The sequence below is a fragment of the Rhinatrema bivittatum genome, chromosome 2 (genome assembly GCF_901001135.1).
Source record: "Rhinatrema bivittatum chromosome 2, aRhiBiv1.1, whole genome shotgun sequence".
Classification (NCBI taxonomy): domain Eukaryota; kingdom Metazoa; phylum Chordata; class Amphibia; order Gymnophiona; family Rhinatrematidae; genus Rhinatrema; species Rhinatrema bivittatum.
In genome coordinates, this window is record NC_042616.1 from 425324774 (window position 1) to 425348368 (window position 23595).

A 23595-nucleotide genomic window follows, 5' to 3' on the forward strand; every position below is an offset into this window, starting at 1 on the left:
TAAAGACCTCTATCATATCCCCCCTCGGCCATCTCTTCTCCAAGCTGAACAGCCCTAACCTGTTCAGCCTTTCCTCATAGGGAAGCTGTTCCATCCCCTTTATCATTTTGGTTGCCCTTCTCTGTACCTTCTCCATCGCAACTATATCTTTTTTGAGATGCGGTGACCAGAATTGTACACAGTATTCAAGGTGTGGTCTCACCATGGAGCGATTATAGAAGCACTATGACATTTTCCGTTCTATTAACCATTCCCTTCTTAATAATTCCTAACATTCTATTTGCTTTTTTGACTGCTGCAGCACACACCTCCAGCCAATGGGTTCTAGATGTCAAACACAGCTAAAGAAGTTAGGGCTGTTCGGTTTAGAGAAGAGACTACAGAAGAGGGGATATGATAGTAGTCTACAAAATCTTGAAAGGACTTGAACACTCAAATAATAGAAGGACCAGGGGGCACTCCATGAAGTTAGCAAGTAGCTCATTTTAAAACAAATCAAAATTCTTTCGCTCAGCACATAGTTAAGCTGTGGAATTCATTGAGAGAGGATGTGGTTACAGCAGTTAGTGTAACTGGGTTTAAAAAAGGTTTGGATAAGCTCCTAGAGGATAAATCCATAAACTGCTATGATAGTAATTAATAAGAAATAGTAGCTTGCAATCTATCTAATGTTTGGGTATTTGCCAGGTACTTGTGACTTGGATTGGCCACTGTTGAAACAGGAGGCTGGGCTTGATGGACCCTTGGTCTGAGCCAGTATGGAATATCATATGTTCATATGTATGTTCTTATGTAAGAACATAAGAACATAAGAAATTGCCATGCTGGGTCAGACCAAGGGTCCATCAAGCCCAGCATCCTGTTTCCAACAGAGGCCAAACCAGGCCACAAGAACCTGGCAATTACCCAAACACCTAGAAGATCCCATGCTACTGATGCAATTAATAGCAGTGACTATTCCCTAAGTAAACTTGATTAATAGCAGTTAATGGACTTCTCTTCCAAGAACTTATCCAAACCTTTTTTGAACCCAGCTACACTAACAGCACTAACCACATCCTCTGGCAACAAATTCCAGAGATTTATTGTGCGTTGAGTGAAAAAGAATTTTCTCCGATTAGTCTTAAATGTGCTACTTGCTAACTTCATGGAATGCCCCCTAGTCCTTCTATTATTCGAAAGTGTAAATAACCGAGTCACATCTACTCGTTCAAGACCTCTCATGATCTTAAAGACCTCTATGATATCCCCCCTCAGCCGTCTCTTCTCCAAGCTGAACAGCCCTAACCTCTTCAGCCCCAGGAAAATACGGGATGTTTCGCCCCATCCTGGACCTCAAGAGCATCAACAGACATCTACGAGTGAATCATTTCTGCATGGAAACCCTACGCTCTGTGATAATGGCCATACAATCAGAGTTCCTAACCTCCCTGGATTTATCTGAGACCTCCCTACATATTCCAATCCATCAAGAACATCAATGTTTCCTACACTTTGCAGTACTAGGTCACCATTATCAGTTTCGGGCCCTGCCCTTTGGCCTAGTCACCACCCCCAGAACATTTTCCAAGATTATGGTGGTTATAGTGGCAGCATTAAGAAAAGAGGGAATCCTGGTGCACCCATACTTGGGTGACTGACTGATCCAGGCCAAGTCAGTGGAAGAGGGGTGTCCAACAGGGAGACCACCTTGCTTCAGGAACACAGTTGGGTCATAAACCTGGATAAAAGCAGTCTCAAGCCCTCCCAGTCCATGGAATATCTGGGAGTCTGGTTTGACTTAAAGCAGGGCAAGACCTTCCTTCTGACCACATTGATAAGGAAGTTGATGTCCCAAGTGCATCAGTTGATGAGCATGACCATATTCCCCTCTCGTTATGTTTGTTCAATTATAATTCTATTCCTGTACTATTTTGTTAAATTATGTTCATATTGTTTGCTGTACAATTTTATTAAATTATGTTCATATTGTTTTCTGTAATTTCCAACTGTTGGTTCGCTGTAAACCGAAGCGATATGTACTCGTACATGATCTTCGGTATAAAAAAGTATTTAAATAAAAATAAATAAATGATATGCCCGACAGTGTGGAGCTATCCTCAAGTTCTCGGTTTGATGGCAGAAACCCTCGAGGTAGTGCCATAGGCAAAGACACATATGCAACCACTTCAATACTCACTACGGTGATGTTGGAACCCGCAGTCTCAAGACTATTCAGTTCGCATGCACTTACCGATGGGAGTATGCTCTCTGCTCCAGTGGTAGCCACAGGAAGCTCATCTGAGAAAGGGTGTACCCCTGTCCTCTCCGAACTGGCTGATTCTCACAACAGACGCGAGCCTTCAGAGCTGTGGAGCACACTGTCAGGAACTGATGGCTCAGGGATGTTGTATTGAGGAAAAGGCCCTCTGGAACATCAACCACCTGGAAGCCCGGGCAGTCAGATTGGCATGTCTACAATTCAGCCACAGACTCCAGGGTCAAGCGGTCCGTGTAATGTTGGACAATGCAACGACTGTAGCCTACATCAACCGGCAGGGTGGAACCAAGAGCCAGCAAGTGTCACGGGGAGATAGATATCCTCATGGAATGGGCGGAAATAGATCTACAGATGATCTCAGCCTCTCACATTGTAGGAAACGACAACATCAGAGCAGATTTTCTAAGCAGGGAGAGTCTGGGTCTAGGAGAGTGGACGTTGTCAGCCAAAGCTTTTCAGCTGATGGACAGGAGACCCCAGTGATCTACTATCGACCTTCTGGCCACATCTCACAAGGCAAAGATTCCCCGATTTCTTCAGTCGCAGAAGAAATCAGTGGTCCCTGGGGATCGACGCTCTCATTCAGACTAGGCCAGTGGTAGAGTTGCTATACACCTTCCCTCTGTGGCCCCTGCTGGGTAGGGTCATTTACAGAATCTAGCACAGGGATTAGTCCTACTAGTACTTCTAGATTGGCCTAGGCATCTATGGTTTGCAGAGACTCCTGGTGGAGGACCCCCCCCCCCCCCTTTTACCATCTTCCGCACAGGGATTTGCTACAGCAGGGATCGATCCTTCATGAGGATGTGACTATTCTGTCTTATGGTCTGGTCCTTGAGAGGGCTTGCCTGATGAAGCAAGGATATTCTGCGGTGGTAATTGAGACCTTACTCCACGTGCAGAATTTCTCTACGTTCTTAGCATATGTGCGGGTCTGGAGAGTATTTGAGGCGTGGTGCAAGGAAATCAGTTGTCGTCCCCCCCCCCCCCCCCCACATTGGGCAGTCGAAATTTCACAAATTCTGGAATTTTTGCAGGATGACTTGAATAAGTGTTTGACCCTTAACTCCTTGAAGATAAAGGTAGCAGCGCTCTCCTGTTTCAGGAGTGAGGTGAAAAGAACCCGCCTGTCGACTCATCTGGACATGGCCCGTTCTCTGAAAACGGTGAAGCATCTCTGGCCTACTGTGGCCGATTTTCCCTTGTGGAATCTTAATGTAGTGTTAGAATTTTTGGCAGGGCTCTCCTTTCGGCCGCTGCACAGTCTTTCCTTGTATTGATTAACCTTGAAAACAGTGTCCTGGTGGCTATATGCTCGGCACATCATATCTCTGAACTACAGGCATTGGCGTATTGGGAACCGTTCCTCCAGGAGTGGTACAGCTTCATACTGTTCCATCCTTCTTGCCCAATGTAGTCTCGGAGTTTCATTTGAATCAGTCCATTTCTTTGCCATCCCTAGATAAGCACAAGGACATGGAAGAATACCGCCTCTTCCATAATTTGAATGTCAGACTTTTTGTGCGGTATCTGGAAGTTTTCAGAACTGGTCTGAAAGACTGACTTTCCTGTTTGTCCTTCACGGTGGAAGGAAGCGGCGTGAACCAGCTTTTGTGGGTTACCATAGCTCGCTGGATTAAGGAGGTGGTCACGGGAGCCTTTGCGGAGGCAGGAAAGCCATTATCTTCTCAGATTAAAGCTCATTCCACTAGGGCTCAGGTGGTCTCATGGGTGGAAGCTAGACTGCTGTCTCCTGTCGACATCTGCCAAGCGGCAACGTGGTCCTCCCTGGACATACCGGCCCGAGAGGATTCAGCCTTTGCAAGGGCAGTGTTAACCGGACTGCAGGCAGCCTCCCGCCCCCATTGGGAGTAGCTTTTCTACATCCCATTGGTCCTGAGTGCATCTGGCCACACACTAGGAAATGGAGAAATTACTTTCCTGATAATTTCGTTTTCCTTAGTATAGACAGATGGACTCAGCATCCCGCCCACAGCTACCCAAGAACGGTGCCAAGTATTCTTCCGTGGAGGGGATATCTATTCCAAGAGATTCCAATAAGCTGTCATGCAGTCCCTAGATCAGGGCATCTATATTCTTACTCAGATTAAGTGTTTTTGATTGGTTGAGTACAGTTACGGTTATCTGTTTTTAATCATATTTTAGAACAAGCTTTTTCAATAGTATGTCCACAGTGGCTTTTAAAGAGAATACTGAAGGGCTGAGGTCACTGCAGGGGTGTAGCTAGTGTGATGTCAGCTTTGAAATCTAACTCTGTTGCCATCTGCTGGCAGGGGAGCATAAACCCATCTGTCTACACTAAGGAAATCGAAATTATTAGGTATGTTTTTTTTCTCCATTAGTTCACATACAAGTAACACAAACCCCAATATGTTGTCATACCTTTTGTCTGTTTCTTAGTTATTAGAATACTAGCAGCAAAGGTAACAGGAAATATGGGAAAGGGATCACGATCCAAGACACTACAGCAAAGTTCAGATTCGTGTTCTCATTCACTGGCACTGCTCGTATTCTCGGGTTTCCTCTCAAACGTATCCAGGTCAATGCCCCCTGCCACCCAGTATCTCCAAGCCTGCCAGTCCCACTAACCTAGTTCATCATACAGGCTTGCACTCCTAAGATAAAAGAGAACGGACAGCAATTCATACAGAACTTGTATGCCTGAGGGTCAGACTCTTTTGCAGTAAGCAAGAAAAAGAATCTCCTAGCAAAGCTTCAATTTAACACCATTTAGAGGAAAGGTAACAGAGAAAAATGGTTACTGGATCACAAGGTTCTCCCAAGCTAAGGCTTGGTTAAATCTCAGACCTGGTAAGCAATCTCCGTTCACTCCCAGCCCAAGCAGGGCTTGCCAAATGGCTCTCTCAATTCATACAAAACATTCACTGACATCATCTTAAAATTATTTTACAGCTCTAGATTCTGTTTTCTTCTCTAAAATAAATCTTTGCCAGTGAGTGCTTTACCTTCAGTAATTTCTGACTAACTAATTCCCACATCCCAGATGGAAGCGGGCCACCTCAGGGAACTCGTCTAGGACTGCCTCTCGCTCAAAAGCCCAAAATAAGAGAGAACTCTTTTTTCCTTAGTGGTTTGAAGACTTCAGTGAGAGAGAGCGTCCAGGATCTATGAGCCCCCCACCTGGGCTGGGCTGCCACTTCCCAGCTAATGCACCAAACTTGTCATGGAAATTTGGCAAGGCTGATAACACCAGATAGATCAGTTGGAAGGAAAAACTTTATATTGCAGAACAGGGCAGCACAAAGTTCACACAACTGTATGGGCCTCTTCTCCCTCCCCCCGTTACTCTGAACAGCAGGCAAAAGAAATGAGCCCTGATTGACAGGGAATGTTTTTTATAACATTCATAGATCAGTTACTAGTGGAAATTGAAGTAATATGGCATTTAGATAGGAGACTGGAGAAAGAAATGGATAATGGCAATTAAAAAAAAAAGTAACATGAAATTCAGAGGAACTAGCAGAACTTGAATAAATATAGAGAATGAGTGATAAGATATGCTTTGTATACAAGTGGATGAGTGTATTATAAAAGAAAATATTGGCAAAAACAAATATTTATAGCTACTACTAATAACACTTAACATTTCTATAGTGCTACTAGATGTATATAGTGCTGTACAGATACCTAAAATAGATAGTACCTGTTCCATGGAGCTGCTTTTCTATTTGAGATATATGGACAAGACTAATGATTTCTAGTAATCACGCAAGCATTGAAGTAAAAGCATGTTTAATATGAGCAGGTCAAGATCGAGAAGAGTCAAGGGTTTTGAACTTAAAAAAAAAAATCTGAGGTGGGTTTTTAAGCATGACTTTGAACATGGCCAGAGATGAGCAAGATGCAGCAACTCATGAAGCCACAAGACAGTGCAGAGTTTGGTGTTAGGAATGGAAGAGAAGAGCATGGATAGAAGCAGCTTGCCCAATGTACAGAAGCCACAAGGAAGTTCAAAGGGAGAGATAAGAGGATAGGTAGCATGGAGCTGCAGAGGGAATGCACTTGTACATGAGAAGACGTGTAATTTGGTAATATGTGTAACAAATTGTCATGCTGATAAAGTTTCCCGAATCTGACTACTGGACTAAGATTCTAAGGAAGGTTACATGAATCCAGTTGAAGTTAATGCTGTAGCTTATATCCTCATCAGTCATTGTTAATGCTTCTTTGATATTAGTGTTCTTTACCTGCGTGACTGTGTTCAAGGATAAGATAGCCATTACATTTATTCTTGCAAGGTTTTTGCTGATTGTTTATAGCCCCAAATTTTTTCATTACAGAAAAGACATCAAAAAGGGTGAGAAGAACACTATTGTGACATCTTACAATAGGAACTTTACAGGACGGAATGATGCCAATCCAGAAACGCATGCTTTTGTCACCTCCCCTGAGGTAAAGTACAATCTTAACAGTCTTTTCCACAATGCACAGCCTCCCTCCTCTCCCTTTTTTTTTTCTGTTGGTTTTGGGGATGTGTGTGTGTGTGTGTGTAAGAGAAGACTATATATAATTTGAATGCAGAACCTAAAATGCAAAATACATAATCCATTTTGACCAACAGTATGACAGAGCAGATTATGAAGATGAGGCTGCCTGAAGGTTGCACAACTATGGAGGGAGGTGATTAATCTAATTCTCACTAAACAAACTAGTTTTTGTTCAAATCTTTATTGTGGTACTTTGATCTGCCATGTAGAATATCTTTGTCCAATTTCAAGACCTGGCTCTTGTCATAGAAACATAGAAATGACAGCAGAAAAGAACCAGTGGTCCATCCAATCTGCCCAGCAAGCTTCCCATAGTAGTATCTGCCATGCATCACTCAGTTTTGCTTGACGTGCTTTGCTTATGGACTTGGCCGAAGATGCATTCCTGTGTGTGTTTTTGTTTTTTTTTTTCTTAATGTCTGCACATCAGTACCCCAGACTGTAAAAAGTCATGGCTCATGTTGGTTGTCTCTGAATCTAAATTCCTCTTTCATTTCACCCCACTCCTTTGAAGCAGAGAGTGATGTTGCAGTTCCATCAAAAGCATCAAGGCTTCTTGGTTAAGAGTAGTAATCCCATGCCTTCTGTTACGAGTACTAACTGCTTCTCTGTGCTGGTTACTCCCATGCTTATCAGTTCCCCAGATCGTAAACGTCGGGGTCCTCGTTGGTTGCTGTTTAAATCAAATTCCTCTCTTCCCCTGCCGTTGAATAAGAGAAATGTTGGAGTTGCATCAAAGTATCAAGACTTATTGGTTAAGTGTAGTAACCGCCTCACCAGCAAGTTACCCCCAAGCATGCTTTATTTATTTCCTTTAGAACTTGGCCGTAGAAGCGGTCCTGAGCTTTTTCCCTTATGTCTGCATATCGGTATCCCAGATCATGGAAGTCGGGGCCCTCTGTCATCTGAATCCAATTCCTCTTATCCCCCTGCTGTTTAAGCAGGGAACAATGTTACAGTTGCATAAAAAGCATCAAAGCATATTGGTTAAGGGTAGTAACCACCCTACCAGCAAGCTACCCCCCCTGAACACTTATCTCATTTCTGTCTTCTAGCCTTTAGAGATCCACAATATTTATCCCATGCTACTTTGAATTCTTAGACCGTTTTCTTCTTCACCAGCAACACTGGAAGGCATTCCAGGCCTCCACCAACTCTCTCCATGAAGAAATATTTCCTGATTTGGTTCTACATAGTCTCCCCTGGAGTTTCGTTTAGTGACCCCTAGTTCTATTGTTCTCTTTTCAACAGAAAAGGTTTTTGAAGTCCATACATCATTGAAACCTTTTAGGTATCTGAAAGTTTGTATCGCTTCTCCCCTGCACCTCCTCTCTTCCAGGGTTTACATTTTCAGATCTTTCAGCCTGCCTTCATAGATCTTCTGATATAGACCCCACACCATTTTTGTCACCCTTCTCTGAACAGCCTCCATCCTGTCTCTATCTTTTGTCCTTAGCCTGGTAGGAACAGGGAAATTGCAGAGGCAGCCCCTGTGACACCTACTAGCTAGGCTCAAAATGCACACAGCTCACGTTTTGAAGATTTCTGTAATCTGAGGCCTGTAGCCAAAAGGTCAATCACTATGATGACTCCACTGTAGACAGTGGAAGGGAACAAAAGAATGTGAAATCCCTAGAGTAAAAAAAAAAATCCCAAAAATTGGATATAACTTTTTCAGGCACCACAGATATACAAATAGGCTTTAGTATAGTGAAAAAGAACTACAAATGTTTTTATTTGAGAGCCAGGTAAAAAAAAAAAAAAAAAAGACCATTTCCTAGCATGTAGCCAGATGGACTCAGGACCAATGGGTTATGCTCCCCTGCCAGCAGATGGAGATGGAGTCAGATTTCAAAGTTGACTTCACCCTAGATCAGTGGTTCTCAACCCTGTCCTGGGGACTCCCCCAGCCAGTCAGGTTTTCATGATATCCACAATGAATATGCATGAGAGAAAAGTTGCATGTTATGGAGGCAGTGTATGCAAATTTTCTCTCATGCATATTCATTGTGGATATCATGAAAACCCGACTGGCTGGGGGGGGTCCCCAGGACAGGGTTGAGAACCACTGCCCTAGATACACCCCTGCAGTGACCGCAGCCCTTCAGTATTTCTCTGTCTCCAGCAGATGGTGGACATACCTCTCCCTATGGGGATTGCTGTACTTTTTGGAAGGAGAAATTGTACATTTAATTTGGAGAAAAAAACTGAGCCCCACTCTCCTGTGGTGACACCTTAAGATCCCTCCCCCTCCCCTGAGGTGATTTCAGAGATCCCTCAGAAATATGCCTTGGTCAGTTAGCCGATTCCTGGTGTGGACTTTGCTGCTTAAGCAGCTGAAAGGCAGCAGGGGCTGGAAGCAGAGCGCAGCAGTGACAGCAAAAGCTCTCTCCCCTCGCAGCCAGAGACAGTCTCTGTACTCAGCCGGTAAGCACTGAGCCCATTGTCATATTAGGCCTTTACAGTCTGACCTGGATTCCAACTTATGTTAGCACTGTGAGGAAGCCCAGAGAGAGCTGGCCTCCCTGGACCTTGCTAAGCCTGGCTCCTCCCATTCAGAGGATGGGTTAGCCACAGCTTTAACTGAAAGTACCCCAGATCTAAGTACCCCTGGGACTGAGACATCCATGGAAGAAGGAAATTGAGCAGCGCCTACCCCAGTTCCTCCTGGGCTACGCATGGACCTGGCTGCTTTATCTTGAGTGGAATTTTTCCAGGGTCTACAAGCTTTCATACAGGCGCAGTCTACTCCCTCACTTGCCCCTGTCCGGACGAAATCTCAGCCAGTAAGCCCTCCCTCTCCCAGTCCTATCGGCAGACTTCGAGTCATGCCTTGCCACACCAAGGGTATCCCTGGTAGTGACCCAGATGGCACAGGCGAAGAGGAAAATACAGATTCCTTGGAAGATGGGGAAATTTTCCCTGGTTTAGAATGTATCTGACCATGTTACAGTTTTTCCATACAGACAAATTGCTGGCCCTAATTTTCCAGCCCCTGAAGATGTTGGGATTTCCTGAGGCGGACTCTGACGGAAACAAAGAACCCCATTCTGATTTCCCTATGGGAAAGCCTTATTACTACTTTCCACTACTGGAAGCCATCCAGGAGTTGTTTGACCTGGAATGGGATGCCCCAGAATCAAGTTTTAAAGGGGGACAAGCATTTGAAGCTCTATACCCACTGGATCCGGCAGTGAGAGAGCATTTTGCATTTCCCTAAAGTGGATGCACTGGTCTGTCCCATCTCTAAGCGAACAACTATCCCAGTGGAGGGAGGAGTGGACTTAAAGGATGCACATGATAGATTGAGTCCATCCTTAAACAGGCCTTTGCAGTAGCAATGACCTTACAGATTGCTTCCTGTTGTGCCCTAGTAGCTCATTCTTGCCTACTCCTCTCTCTCTCTCAGCAGGTGGAAGACACAGGTGAATTTCAGAGCTGTGTTGGAACCCGCCGCCGCCACCTTTTTAGCTGACGCAGGCTCGGATCTAGTCTGTACTTCGGCCAGAGGAATGGCCTCTGTGATGGTGGCTAGAAGACAGCTCTGGCTGCGGAATTGGTCAGCAAACACAACCTCCAAGGCAAATCTTACAAAGATGCCCTTTAAAGGATCACTCCTTTTTGGAAGCAAATTGGAAAAGCTGGCCATTAAATGGGGTGAATCTCCAGTTCCCTGGCTACCAGAAGATAAGAGAAAGCAGTTACAGTGCCCCTCACCTATGAGGGATTGATTCAGGGGCTCCCAACGCTTTTGCCTCTACAGAAACTCGACATTTTGGAGGTCTCGGCCCTTTGGGAGGTCTCAGTCCTTTTGTAGTAGACTGCCCAATAGAGGGGCAGGCTCGGGTTCAGGTTCATCCCAAACCCCCCCACCCCCCCAAATGAAAATTTGCAGACCCACCCTCAGAATGAGGAGATAGAAGAGGGACAGTCGACCCCCCATATCAGAGCTAGGTTGAAATCACTTTGGACAAATGGCTACTGGAGGTCATACAAGAAGGATATGTGCTGGAATTTCACAGCACTCCTCGGTACATATTCATGATGTCTCCTTGCCACTCCCATCACAAGAAGCAGGCAGTGGACACTACTCTTAAGGCTCCCAGGTGAGGGCTATAATCCAGTACCTGTGCCCCAGGAAGATATAGGGTGTTATTCCATTTCATCATACCCAAGAAGGAAGGCTCCTTTCACCCCATCCTGGACCTCAAGAGTGTCAGACATCCACGAGTGAATTATTTCTGCATTGAATCCCTATGCTCCGTGATAATAGCCGTATAATTGGGAGAGTTCTTAACCTCCCTGGACTTATCCAAGGCCTAACTATGTATTCCAATCTGTCAAGAACAGTTTCCTACGCTTTGCGGTAATGGGTCACCATTATCAGTTCTGCTCTTTGGCCTAGCCACCGCCCCCAGAATATTTTCCAAGATTATGGTGGTTCTGGCGGAAGCATTGAGAAAAGAGGGAATCCTGGTGCACCCGTACTTGGACAACTGGTTGATCTGGGACAAATCCATGGAAGAGAGTCTCTGGGTGACCAACAGGTTGACCTCCTTGCTTCAGGAACTCGATTGGATCGTAAACCTGGACAAAAGCAGTCTTAAACCCTCCCAGTCTTTGGAATATCTGGGAGTCCGGTTCGACGCCAAGCAGAGCAAGGTCTTTCTTTCGAACACGTGAATAAGGAAGTTGATGTTCCAAGTGCTTCAGTTGATGAGCACGATACGCCTGACTGTGTGAAACTGTCTCCAAGTTCTCGGTTTGATGGCAGCAACCCTGGAAGTGGTGCCATGGGTGAGGGCATACATGCGACCATTTCAATGCTCACTACTGTCATGTTGGAACCCGCAGTCTCGAAAATATTTGATTCGCCTCCACTTACCAATGGGAGTATGCTGTCTTCTCCAGTAGTGGCTACAGTAAGCTCATCTGAGCAGGGGTGTACCCTTGTTCTCTCTGAACTGGCTGGTCCTCATAACAGATGCAAGCTCTGGGGCTGTTAGGAACTGATGGCTTAGTGACATTGTTCCAGAGGGCCTCTTCCTCTGTCCATCAACCTCCTGGAAGCCTGGGCAGTCAGATTGACGTGTCTACAATTCAGCCACAGACTCCAGGGTCAAGTGATCCGTGTAATGTTGGACAATGCAAATACTGTAGCCTACATCAACCACCAGGGTGGAAACAAGAGCCAGCAAGTGTCACTTGAGACAGATCTCTTTATGGAATGGGCTGAAATACATCTACAGATCTCAGCCTCCAACATTGCAGGAAAAGACAACATCAGAGCAGACTTTTTAAGCAGGGAGAGTCTGGATTCAGGAGAGTGGGTATTGTTGGAAAAAGCTTTTCAGCTGATAGTAGATCGCCTGAGACTCCTGTCCATCTCAAAATGCGAAGGTGCCCCGATTCTTCATTCGCAGAAGAGATCAGTGGTCTCTGGGGTTAGACGCTCTCGTTCAGACCTGGCCGGAAGAACAGTTGCTATACGCCTTCCCACCATGGCCCCTGCTGGGCAGGGTCATTTGCAGAATCGAGCACCACAGGGGATTAGTCCTACTAGTAGCTCCAGATTGGCCCTGGCATCCGTGGTATGCGGACATGCGGAGACTCCTGGTGGAGACCCCCCTGTGCCTCCTACAGCACAGGGGACCAGTCATTCATGAGGATTTGACTCAACTCTGTCTTACGGTCTGGCCCTTGAGAAGTCTCACCTGATGAAGCAAGGATATTCTGCAACAATAATTGCACTCATAAGTTCTCTACGTCCCTAGTGTATGTGCGGGACTGGAGAGTATTTGAGGCCTGGTGCGAGGAACGCAGTCTCTCCCCTCGGTCAGTCAAAATCCCACTAATTTTGGAATTTTTGCAGGACTGCTTGAATAAAGTTTTGACCCTTAACTCCTTGAAGGTCCAGGTATCGACGCTCTCCTGTTTCAGGGGCGAGGTGAACAGAAACAGCCTGTTGGCTCATCCAGACATGGCCCATTTTCTGAAAGGGGTGAAGCACCTCTGGCCACCCCTACGGTGGCTGGTTCCCTTGTGGAATCTTAATTGAGTATTAGAATTTTTTGGCAGGCCCCTCATTTCGGCTGCTGCACAATCTTTCTTAGCATTTTATTAATCTTGGAAACTGTGTGCCTGGTGGCTATATGCTCAGCGCATCTCTGAACTACAGGCATTGTCGTGTCAGGAACTGTTCCTGCGGTTGACTCCAGGAGCATTACAGCTTCCTACCATTTCATCCTTTTTGCCCAAGGTAGTCTCGGAGTTTCATTTGAATCAGTCAATTTTGTTGCATCCCTAGGTAAGCACAAGGACGTGGAAGAATACTGCCTCCTCCGTCATTTGAATGTCAGTAGGCTTTTGGTGTGGTATCTGGAAGTTTCAGAACTGGTCCAAAAGATGGACTGCCTGTTTGTCCTTCACAGTGGAAGGAAGCAGGGTGAACCAGCTTTGCATGCTACCATAGCTTGCTGGAATAAGGAGGTGGTCATGGGAGCCAATATGGAAGCAGGAAAGCCATTACCTTCTCAGGATAAAGTTCAGGTGGTCTCATGGGCGGAAGCTAGACTGCTGTCTCCTGTCGACATCTGCCGAGTGGCGACATGGTCCTCCTTGCACACCTTCTCCAGGTTCTATCGCCTGGATGTACAGGCCTAAGAGGATTCAGCCTTTGGAAGAGCGGTGTTAACTGTACCGCAGGCAGCCTCCCACTCCAATTGGGGTAGCTTTTGTACATCCCATTGGTCCTGAGTCCATCTGGCTACACGCTAGGAAATGGAGAAATTACTTACCTGATAATTTAGTTTTCCTTAGTATAGACAGATGGACTCAGGATCCCACCCATGGCTGCCCAGGAATGGTGCCAAGGATTCGCCAGTGGAGTGGTTATCTATTCCAAAAAATTACGGGTAAGCTGACGTCCAGTCCATAGATCAGGGCATCTATGTTCTTACTGAGGTTCAGTGTTTGGTTGAGTACAGTTACGGTAATTTTAATCATTAAGTTTTTTCAAAAGTATGTCTACAGTGGCTTTTGAAGAGAATACTGAAGGGCTGAGGTCACTGCAGGGGTGTATCTAGGATGACTTCAGTTTTGAAATCTGACTCCATCTCCATCTGCTGGCAGGGGAGCATAACTATTGGTCCCGAGTCCATCTGTCTACTCTAAGGAAAACAAAATTATCAGATAAGTAATTTCTCCAGTATTGACTCAAACACAGGAAATAAATAATTGTTCTGAGTGTGCTGTTTGTTGGCATTGTTGTTGGGCAGGCCAGGAATGGTGGGAAATAGGTACTGGACACTCATGGCCAGTTTATTGCATGCATAATTCTTGGATCATTGCTTAGTTGTAGGGATCCAGTAGGCAGTTTGTTCTTGTTTTCAACTGGAAAAAATACTCAATTAGGAGTCCATTTTACTATATTTTACCCAGAATCTGCTTTAGAGAGCGTAAGATGCTCTGTGAAGTCTCATATCTCTATCCACCAAATGTAACCAAAAGTACAAGCAGAAATAGCATCTTACATATATAAGAAACTAGTAGGACAGTCCTGACTGTTGTTAGGAGGCAATTGAAAGGAAGCAGATGGCAAGAAAGCATTTATCGGGAAAAAGTGCTCAAATAGTTCAAAATATAAAACTCCCAAAGTGAATAAAAAAAAATAAATTCCAATTTAGATTTGTATCACATTATGTTTAAGACGAATTTATTTTATTTATTTTTTAGTTTTTTCTATACCGGCATTTGTGAGAGTATCACATCATGCCGGTTTACAAGAAACAGGGGAGTGATGAGAGGTATAGTGAACGAAGTAAATAACAGGTGCTGAACCAAAAAACAGTTACAGTTACAATAAAACAGGGATAAGTACAACTTGGAGCAGAGAAGTGATAGGAAGATTAACATAATATATTAACCCAACTTTGACGAGGTACATTAACAGGAGATTATGGTATTTGCTAGGTATTGTCCATTTGAACTTATTGAGGATTTTTTACGTGAGGATAGTGATAGGAAGTAATGGTTTTCTGCATATGGGTAGTTATTGGAAGATGGTTGGAGGTGAGTTATGGTTTAATCCGAGTCTGGGAAGGCTTTTTTGAATAGCCACGTTTTGAGTCTTTTCCTGAAAGTTGGGAGGCAAGGTTCCTGCCGTAGCTCCGGTGGGATGGAGTTCCAGAGAGGAGGTCCTGCTGTGGACAAAGCCCTGTCTCTGAAAGTTATATGAAGGAAGGTTTTGGAATGAGGTACCTGAAGAGATTCCTTATAGTACTCTCTTATAGGTCTGGAGGAAGTGTGTTTTTTGAAAGGGATTTGAAGGTTGAGCGGGGTGATTTGTTGGATAGCTTTGTATATTGTGGTGATGGACTTGTATAATATTCTATAGTGAATCGGCAGCCACTGTAGGTCTTTGAGGATAGGGGAGATGTGATCTCTTCTTGTATTTGTAAGTATTCTGGCTGCCGTGTTTTGCACATGTTTTACAAATTGTCAAACTCTTTATGGATTCACATATAACACCCATTTCTTGTCATCACTGTTTGTTTGTTGGCAGATCCATAGGCATCAGAATAGGCCGCCTGGGACCAGAGGGCCCGACCAACTTTCAGGTCATGCCATCCCAGAAGTGCTCAGTCACCGCATAGCTTTCTGCAAATTTGAGCTGTGCAGGTGCCTGTATTCTCATGCTGAGCCTTATGAGTAAAGTTCCCAGTGCTAGTGTTAGTCTATGGGCAGAAGCAAGAATTCCGTTTTCAAGACCTGTAACCTATATTTTATGTGCCGAAAATATACTTTGTGTACATGTTTTTCTGTGTGCTAAGCATTTTCTCAGAGGACAAGCAGGATGGTAGTTTTCACACATGGGTAACATCAGATGGAGCCCCACTCTAGAACTTTGATCTCAAAGATTCTAGTACTTTCAAACATGCCCTTTTGAGCATGTGCGGCTATAGTCCTCACCCTGCCCCATAGGCAGATTCCCTCAGTCTTTTTTTTTTTTTCTCTACGCGGAGCCGTGTGGTTGCAGAAGCAGTGTGCTCATGGTATTCAGCTTTGCTGTCTCCTCAGTTTTTGTAAGTGATTTTTTTTTTCTAGAGCTGCAGCTGTTTTTATTTCCTTTCCCTTATGGTAGTTTTTTTTTCTTTTTCTTCTCCTTTCCACTGCCTGCCTGCCACATGGTGGGCCTTAGTCACTATGTAATCTGGCAGAGTCTATTACTATCCCTTATTAAATAAATACGCACCTGCAGTTTAGTATCTGTGTCTTTTCCTTGCTCTATCTGTTTTTGTATCTTATTCAGGTGCTGGCAGGACTGAAGGAACACAGTCCATGGGTGAGCCTGGGGACTCGCCCGAGTTCTACCCGGGCAGGAGTTCCATGTCATTTTATCAATCTATCAGCATCATTGGAGGTTCAAACAGTGAAGAGATCGAGGACCATACCATTCTTGTGTGGGGGAGAGCTCATCCTCCCCACATTCAAAGGAACTAATCTCCACGGGCAGGAGCCTTGGATGACATAGCCTCCCCTCCTGCTTGTCTGTCATGGCAGCGTAGTCTCTTTGAGAGAGAGGGTAGTCTCTTTGAGAGAGGGTGAGCAGGAGTCAAGCAGCCTTCGATGCCATGCACATCTGTGACTAGCGCACCGTGGATCCGACCTATCAGAACTATGTCAAGGATCAGGATTGCTGTTGAGCACCATGGTCACCCTGGCCGCCATCAAGATGCTGGGGCGCCCTCGATGTGAGTGACCGCCCTTAATGCCATAAGAGCATTCTGTGCCGTAGCCATCGTCTCGATGCACCAGAGTCATCGAGCGCCTTGGGTCTTGATTTGGCAAGTAGCAGCACAGACCTCTAGTGTCAGGGGACCAGGACTGCCATGGTCCACCTCGATGTCATCAGAGCAGTCTTTGATGCCATTGATGCCCTCGATGCCTCAGTACCTTCAATGCCCTGAAGGCCATCTATGCAATCGACCCCCCCCCCCCCCCCAATTCCAATGAGGTGCGTGCATGGCCACCCTCTATGCCATCTAGGTGTGTGGCCTCTATGCCATTGCATGGTGGAGGTGCCGCGATACCATCAATGCCATCGAGGTGCGGGGCCACAATGAAGACCATCAGGTATGTTGGCCACCGATACAATTTGTTGCTGTGCTCAACAAGGTTGAGCACCATTAACTGAGCACTGGGATCACCATTGAGTGCCCTGGTCATCTTCAAGGCTATTGACTGCTGGGAGTCTTAAGAGTCTTCAAGTGCCACTGAAGCCCTCAGGTGACAGGTTTCGGCCTTGGACAGAACAAACAGCGAGATCCCATCCACTCAAGGCACCCTGGGATGCTGAGGCATCCAGGCACTGTGATTCGGTGTCCTGACAGGGCACAGATGGGCATCCCGTTGTCCCATCACTGGGCTATGGCTTTCAGGCACCATGGATACTGACCATCTCTGGGGCCTGAGCCGCTGGGATCGGGGGGCATCGGAGGCCCCACCCAGATTTGTGCACCATCGGTGCTAATGAGCACTAGGGAGGTTATTGTCTGCCATAGCCACTGGCGAGGGATAACATCAAGCTCACAGCATAGACACCCTCGGATGGATAGGTGAGCCAAGGGGAGCAGTCGATGGCACTGGCAGTCATTTGTTCCTTTGGGCACAGATGAGACATGTTGGGGCTGCAGAGCCTCTCTCTGCATGTCCCCTGGCATCCTTCGTTAATGCCGGTCCATCAATGCTCTCTATCGGTGCTGCTGGGCTGTTGTCTGCAGGCGCCTGTGGCACAGAGGATGGTGCTATAAACCGTTCAGCTGAGCGACATGTTCAAGTGCCGTCTAAGCCCTGGGTGCCACGTCGTTTGGTGCCCTTGCTGTGATCCATTGTTGGTGAGCGTGCGAGCGCTATTGGCCCTGTGGGCACAGTCACCACCATGGGCACCAGTGGATGTGGTCGGATGCTGCAGGACACTACTACAGAGCACCATGGGCACTGTCTGTCGCCATGGACTTCACTGCTGCTGTTCCATGAGGGAAACTGAGGTGAACCGTTCCCAATGCGATTTCAAGGGCTGTGTCCAGCCTCTTGGAGCATTATCAGGTACTAGAAGGGGTGATGCCATAGAACACCACCTGCCACCATGCTGTAACCAGAGCCCCAGTGGTATTCCAGATGCCGTTGTCACACTGTTCCTATTTACTCCACTGGGAGTTAGTGTGTCAGAGGAGTGCAGCATACATGATCGGGTACGGCAAGGCATCTGTTCCAAGCACCTCGAACAATAGCAGACAGCATTCTCCCTGTATGTGCAGTACTCAGCCATGCCAGGGTTCTGCCATTATTGCGTCAAGATATCAGCCTCCTTGTCAGTTCTGCACCACAAGGTGTTTGAGAGCACTGGCGAGGGAAGACATCATCACACACTCTGTGATTGCTTTTTGGCAGCACACAGCCAATGACTCTTTAACAAGTGGTGCTTGATCCTTGCTATGCTTTGGGATTCTACCCACAAGCACAATAAGTGGGTTTGTAGGTGGCCCACCATCCATAGGATGGGATACCACTGTATGAGTACTAGTCGGCGTGCTTGTACAGTAAAGGCCTCTATTCTACCAGTTGCCCTCTACTCTATGGGTGGGTGTAGGTATGTATGTTTCCCTTGTGGCGAGCACAATAGGTTGTGCGCCACAGCCACAGAACTGCATTCCTGGTCGAATCCTTAGGGGAGTAGACACCAGGAGGTTAGTGTTGGGAGTTTTCTCCTTCCTTAGAAAAAGAGTATATCGTTTGACACCCCCCCAGGTCACAAATCCCCTTTATGGGGAAGCCCCTGAGGCTCAAGTCTCTTGCAGGTTATCACCAAACTGGAGCCTTGATTCTTTGAATTGATGCCTAGCCTTGTAAGCCAGGACCAGGGGACAGCAGCAGCAGTAGTCATTGGACCGTTTTTGATGGGGTTCCTCCATTGATTACTGTAGTGGCCTACCCCATCTGAGGGTAACTGCCAATGGCAGATTGGTCGCTTCTGAACCTCAGCGATCAGTGATTGTAACTCAACTCTCAACTGAAGAATTGAAAGGTTTTTCGTGATTAGGAGGTCCCGATTCCCAATGCTTTCCTGTCCCTTCAGGAAGGGGAGATTCGATTTGGGTTCCAAGGCAACCCTTATGAGCTTCCCTCTGGATGCCCAGTTGTCCACCCCTACAAAGGATGTCCCTTGTTCTCAGTTTCCCGGAGAAGGGATGTCACTGCGTGGTTGCTCTCTGTTTCTCGCGGACTCCAAGAGCTGGTCAAGCAGTAGCGCTCTCTTTAGGTTGTCGTAAGGCACAGCAGGTCTGTTTCACAAGGGAGCCATTCCAGAGTAGCTCCCCAGTGAAGAGTAGGGGTTTCTCCTGTCCAGGAGATACCTGCTGAGCTCAATCGGCATTTTTTGATAAGGACCACTTTTGCCAGTCATTCTTGCCTCAGGGACCCTACCTCAGTGAGGATGATTCTAGTCCATTAAAATGGCAAATATGCTTTTCAACCTATCACCATATCCATGGCTGAGAGTTGGGCCGAGAGACCCTGCAACAGAAGTGCTGCTCTTTGGCTGCAGTGGCTTGCAAGCTATACATCCCCATTTTAGGAATAACCGTGTTTGCGGATAGGGAAAACCTGGTTCATGCAATTCAGGGATTGCCTTTCATCCCCTGAAACTCTTGATGCTGTCCTGTATGATCAGCTATGTCTGGGTGCTTTAGCTCGTGGGGTCTGTCACAGACCCTGCCATTGTTGCGATTACTCTTCCAAGCGTTGCTTGGCTTTTTCTGCCCATTGTGGCTATCAGCCAAACATAGGCACACTTCTGCAGATCCATTCTGTCCTTCATATGCCAGTGGACCGCAGTTTCTTTCTGAGGAGCTCTCGAACCCCAGTTGGTTTTTCATTTCTCTTGTAACAAAGGAAACTATTCAGTCTTCACCCAAGGGCCTTTTCTTGTTTATAGCTCTAGACTTTTTTCCTGTATCCAGGGGGTTCTAGACCTGTCATCAGGGTTTCCTAGACCTGTCATCAGGGTTTCCTGATCTGAAACCTGCTTGTAATGTTTTCCATGATGTAGAGTATGTTTCTTGCTGGCACTCGCATCACCTTAGGCGCCCTTGCTATGCATCGGGGTTTTGTGTGTCAGGTGTTTCTATTGTTTTCTATTGTTTTCTCTTTGCAGAAACCAACTCTTTACCCGCCTAGACCCCTTTGTGGGTCAGCTGCCTCACAGGCAAAAGGGAGAGAGGTGGTGCTTTCAGCATGGTTCGGTTTCCTGCTTGCCCTCAGAGAAAGCAGAATTGCTTACCTGTAACGGGTGTTCTCAGAGGACAGCAGGATGTCAGTCCTCACGAAACCCACCCACCTCCTCTGGGAGATGGTTCCTCCATGTATTAGCTATATCATGGACTGAGGGACTCTGCCTAGGGAGCAGGGTGATGACTACTGCTGCACATGCTCAGTACTGCATGTTTGAAAGTTCTAGAGTCTTTGAGATCAAAGTTCCAGACTGGGGCTCCATCTGATGTCGCCCATGTGTGAGGACTAAATCCTGCTGTCCTCGAAGAACACTTGTGTACTGAAATTCAATGCACAGTTTTAATGCTCAGTTAAATGCATTTGGCCCCAAAGTGAGAAGGCTTGGAAAGGGGATTCAATCACAGCGGAATCTTGAAGTTACAAATAAAATTCTGTACATTTTATTTTTGTGCATGTAAGAAAACAAAATCCACAGAACATGTGGAAAGATGTGCAAAACGCACTAAATAATGTCAAAGGGAAGCATGTGTTGCAGAATCACTCAAATGATCTATTAGAGAAAGTCACTTGATATAATAAATTTAAGGCCAGAATTGTGTTTTGTTTTTTTTAAGATCAGTAAAACAGTTTCAGGCCGATTCAGTAAAGTCCGCAGGAGAGCGGACAAACGCCCGCTCTCCCGGCGCACGCACCAGCCCACGCACCAGCCCTTCGCCGGTGCGCGCGATTCTGTATTTAAATTAGGTAACAGGGAAAAGGAGGCGCTAGGGACACTAGTGCCTCCTTTTTGACAGGAGCAGCGGCTGTCAGCAGGTTTGACAGCCGATGCTCAATTTTGCCGGTGTCTGTTCTCGAGCCCGCTGACAGCCACGGGCTCGGACACCGGCAAAATTGAGCATCCGGTTTTCGGCCCGACAGCCGCGGGCCAAATTCAAATTTTTTTTTTTTTAACTTTTCGGGACCTCCGACTTAATATCGCTATGATATTAAGTCGGAGGGTGCCAGAAAAGCAGTTTTTAACTGCTTTTCTGTGCACTTTCCCTGCGCCGGAAGAAATTAGCGCCAACCTTTGGGTCTGCGCTAATTTCTGAAAGTAAAATGTGCGGCTTGGCTGCACATTTTACTTTCTGTATTCCACGTGCATACCTAATAGGGCCCTCAACGTGCATTTGCATGTTGAGGGCCCTATTAGGTGCCGCGGGTTGGACGCGCGTTTTCCTCCCCTTACTGAATAAGGGGTAAGGGAAAACACGCGTCCAATAGCAGGCTAACAGTGCGCTCCGTTGCTTTCATTCAGGCACTGGTAGGGGGACAGAGTTATATTTATAACCAGTGCCTGAATGACTTATCTGTTGATGAAAACAAAAATTGTTCTGATTAAAAAAAATATATATATAGTAAGTTAAAGCAGTTTTATTACTGAAGTGTGTTCAGACTAATTTTAATATTGTTTTTTTGTCTTAATATTGTTTTATGCTGATTTAGTAATCTGCTTATCTTAAAGTTATAGGCGGAATATAAGTATTTGTAATAAATAAAATACATGCTGATTTTAAAAAAAGGCCAATCTGGTCCTTACGTTTCTCAGAGGACAAGCAGGATGGTAGGATTGGATAATTGCCGAGTCTGTTGCTTCAGTTTGTTGCTTCAGTTTTTGGATGTTTGGTGTGTTATATTGGTTGTAAACACTCACACTTTTTATAAATTTTACTGGTGTCTCAAAAAGTTATAACTTAAAAAAAAAAGTCTGATTCTACAAGCACATGATGCTTGGGTTTGTTATGGTGCAGAGCTATTTTTTTGCTTTATTGTATTTATTGTTTTGAGGTGTGTGTCTTGCAAGTGATTTCTTGCAAGTGAACTGTTACACAAGTTTACTATGTTGGGGGGAAAAATACCCTCAATTTTGTTGTATGAAAAATATCCATGCTATAAATAAAGCATATACTTTCTCTTAAGTCACACCAGTATGTATGTGATGGAAAATAAAAACCACCAGACCCCCACTAGTCTTCCCATTGTCCTTACCTGTTGTACCTCAAACTCTGCTTGATCTCTGGCTTTATCATCACTTTTCCACTACTAAAGATCCTCTGTACATGTCCAATGCTTTCTTGAACTCTGATACTGGTTTTGCTTTCAGCTACCTGCAGGGTTTCCTTCTAATTTGTGTTATGAGAAAACTATCCCCACAATACATAATGCATATACTTTTCTATAGATCATTCCAGCAGTAATGTCTAACCAAAAGCAAAGAATTTCAAACACAATTTTGTGATTGTATTCCGCTAAAATAGTCTGGATAGTGTTCTTTCAGCTGTTTCAGAGATGAGCCCTGAATGCTTGATGGATTCAGCATCTGACAACCTCTGTGCTTGCTGCCTTTCAGATTGTCACGGCACTGGCTATTGCAGGCACCCTGAAATTTAACCCTGAGAAAGATCACCTCACGGGAGCCAATGGGAAGAAGTTTAAATTGGAAGCTCCTGATGCCGATGAACTGCCAAGACTGGTAAATTTTATTATTTGCTGCTGAGCTGCTTCTAACAGTTGGAATGGGACAGCGGGATGTTTCTAATCCACAAGAATAGAGCTTTACCAAGGGATAGGTTACAAAACTGGCTGCTCCATCTGTTTCTAGGCTAGATGTATGTTTTTGTTTAGTAGAAGATGGAAAGTTAGAGATCCATTATACTGGGATATTTCAACTTCAGAGCCAGCCCACCTAGCTGTGAAAATACTTTTGTTCCCTGTACGTACCAGGATCAGTCCAGGACACCTGGGTTGTGACTCCGCACCAGTAGATGGAGACAGATTAAAACTTGTGGGCGGAGCCATATATAAGCCCCTGTGCCAGTCACAGCCCCTCAGTCTTACTCTGTCTCCAGTAGATGGTGCAGGTCCAGTCACAGCCCTGCCTGACCTGATTCTGGTGTTGGTGTTAGTCAGGTTTGAATTTTTTGGGCTAGGCTTTTTTGTTAGGCATATTTGTTTATATACCAAATTGGGGTTTTTTTCTTTTAATCCCTTAGTCCCGGGTGCCCTGCCTCCCAGGGGAGTTGAGAGGTCCTGAGGGGACTACCCTCCCCCGGTTGAGGCCGCTGCCAGGGTTGAGGACCCGGCTAAGCTAGTGGCAGCGTCAGGGGTGACACCAGGGAGCCTGGTTCACTCACCCCTGCAGGAATAAGTGCTTTTCAGAACCAGGGACAGCGTTTTTTGTTTGTAAAAAAAAAAAAAAGTTTTTACTTTTGTTTTTGCGGCTCTCTGTTACCTGGCGTCGCCGCTCCGTTTTTCTCGGTGGGGGGGCGTAATTGGCAGGGGGGAGGTCGCCGATTGCGCTGTTTGTTTATTTTACATTTTTTAATTTTTGTGGTAATTTTTTCGCCGCGGCCCCGTTTTCTCCCGCGTTTTCGCCGGCATGCCGCGTGCTGCACAGTGCAGGGCCTGCGGCTCGGCACGCGCGCGTCTCTCTAGGGACAGCCTTTGTTCAGCCTGCGTCCCGGGTGATGAGGGGCC

General features: G+C 45.9%; 1 protein-coding gene across 2 annotated transcripts in view; it reads left to right on the forward strand.

Moving 5' to 3' along the window:
• The window catches only part of ACO2 (aconitase 2), a 135115-nt gene that overhangs the window by 85096 nt on the left and 26424 nt on the right, over positions 1-23595 (forward strand). For both annotated transcript variants that reach the window (XM_029590245.1, XM_029590246.1), the window contains exons 12-13: positions 6583-6694; positions 22469-22591. In XM_029590245.1, the coding sequence (XP_029446105.1) occupies positions 6583-6694; positions 22469-22591 (235 nt within the window). The remainder of the gene's footprint in view (positions 1-6582; positions 6695-22468; positions 22592-23595) is intronic.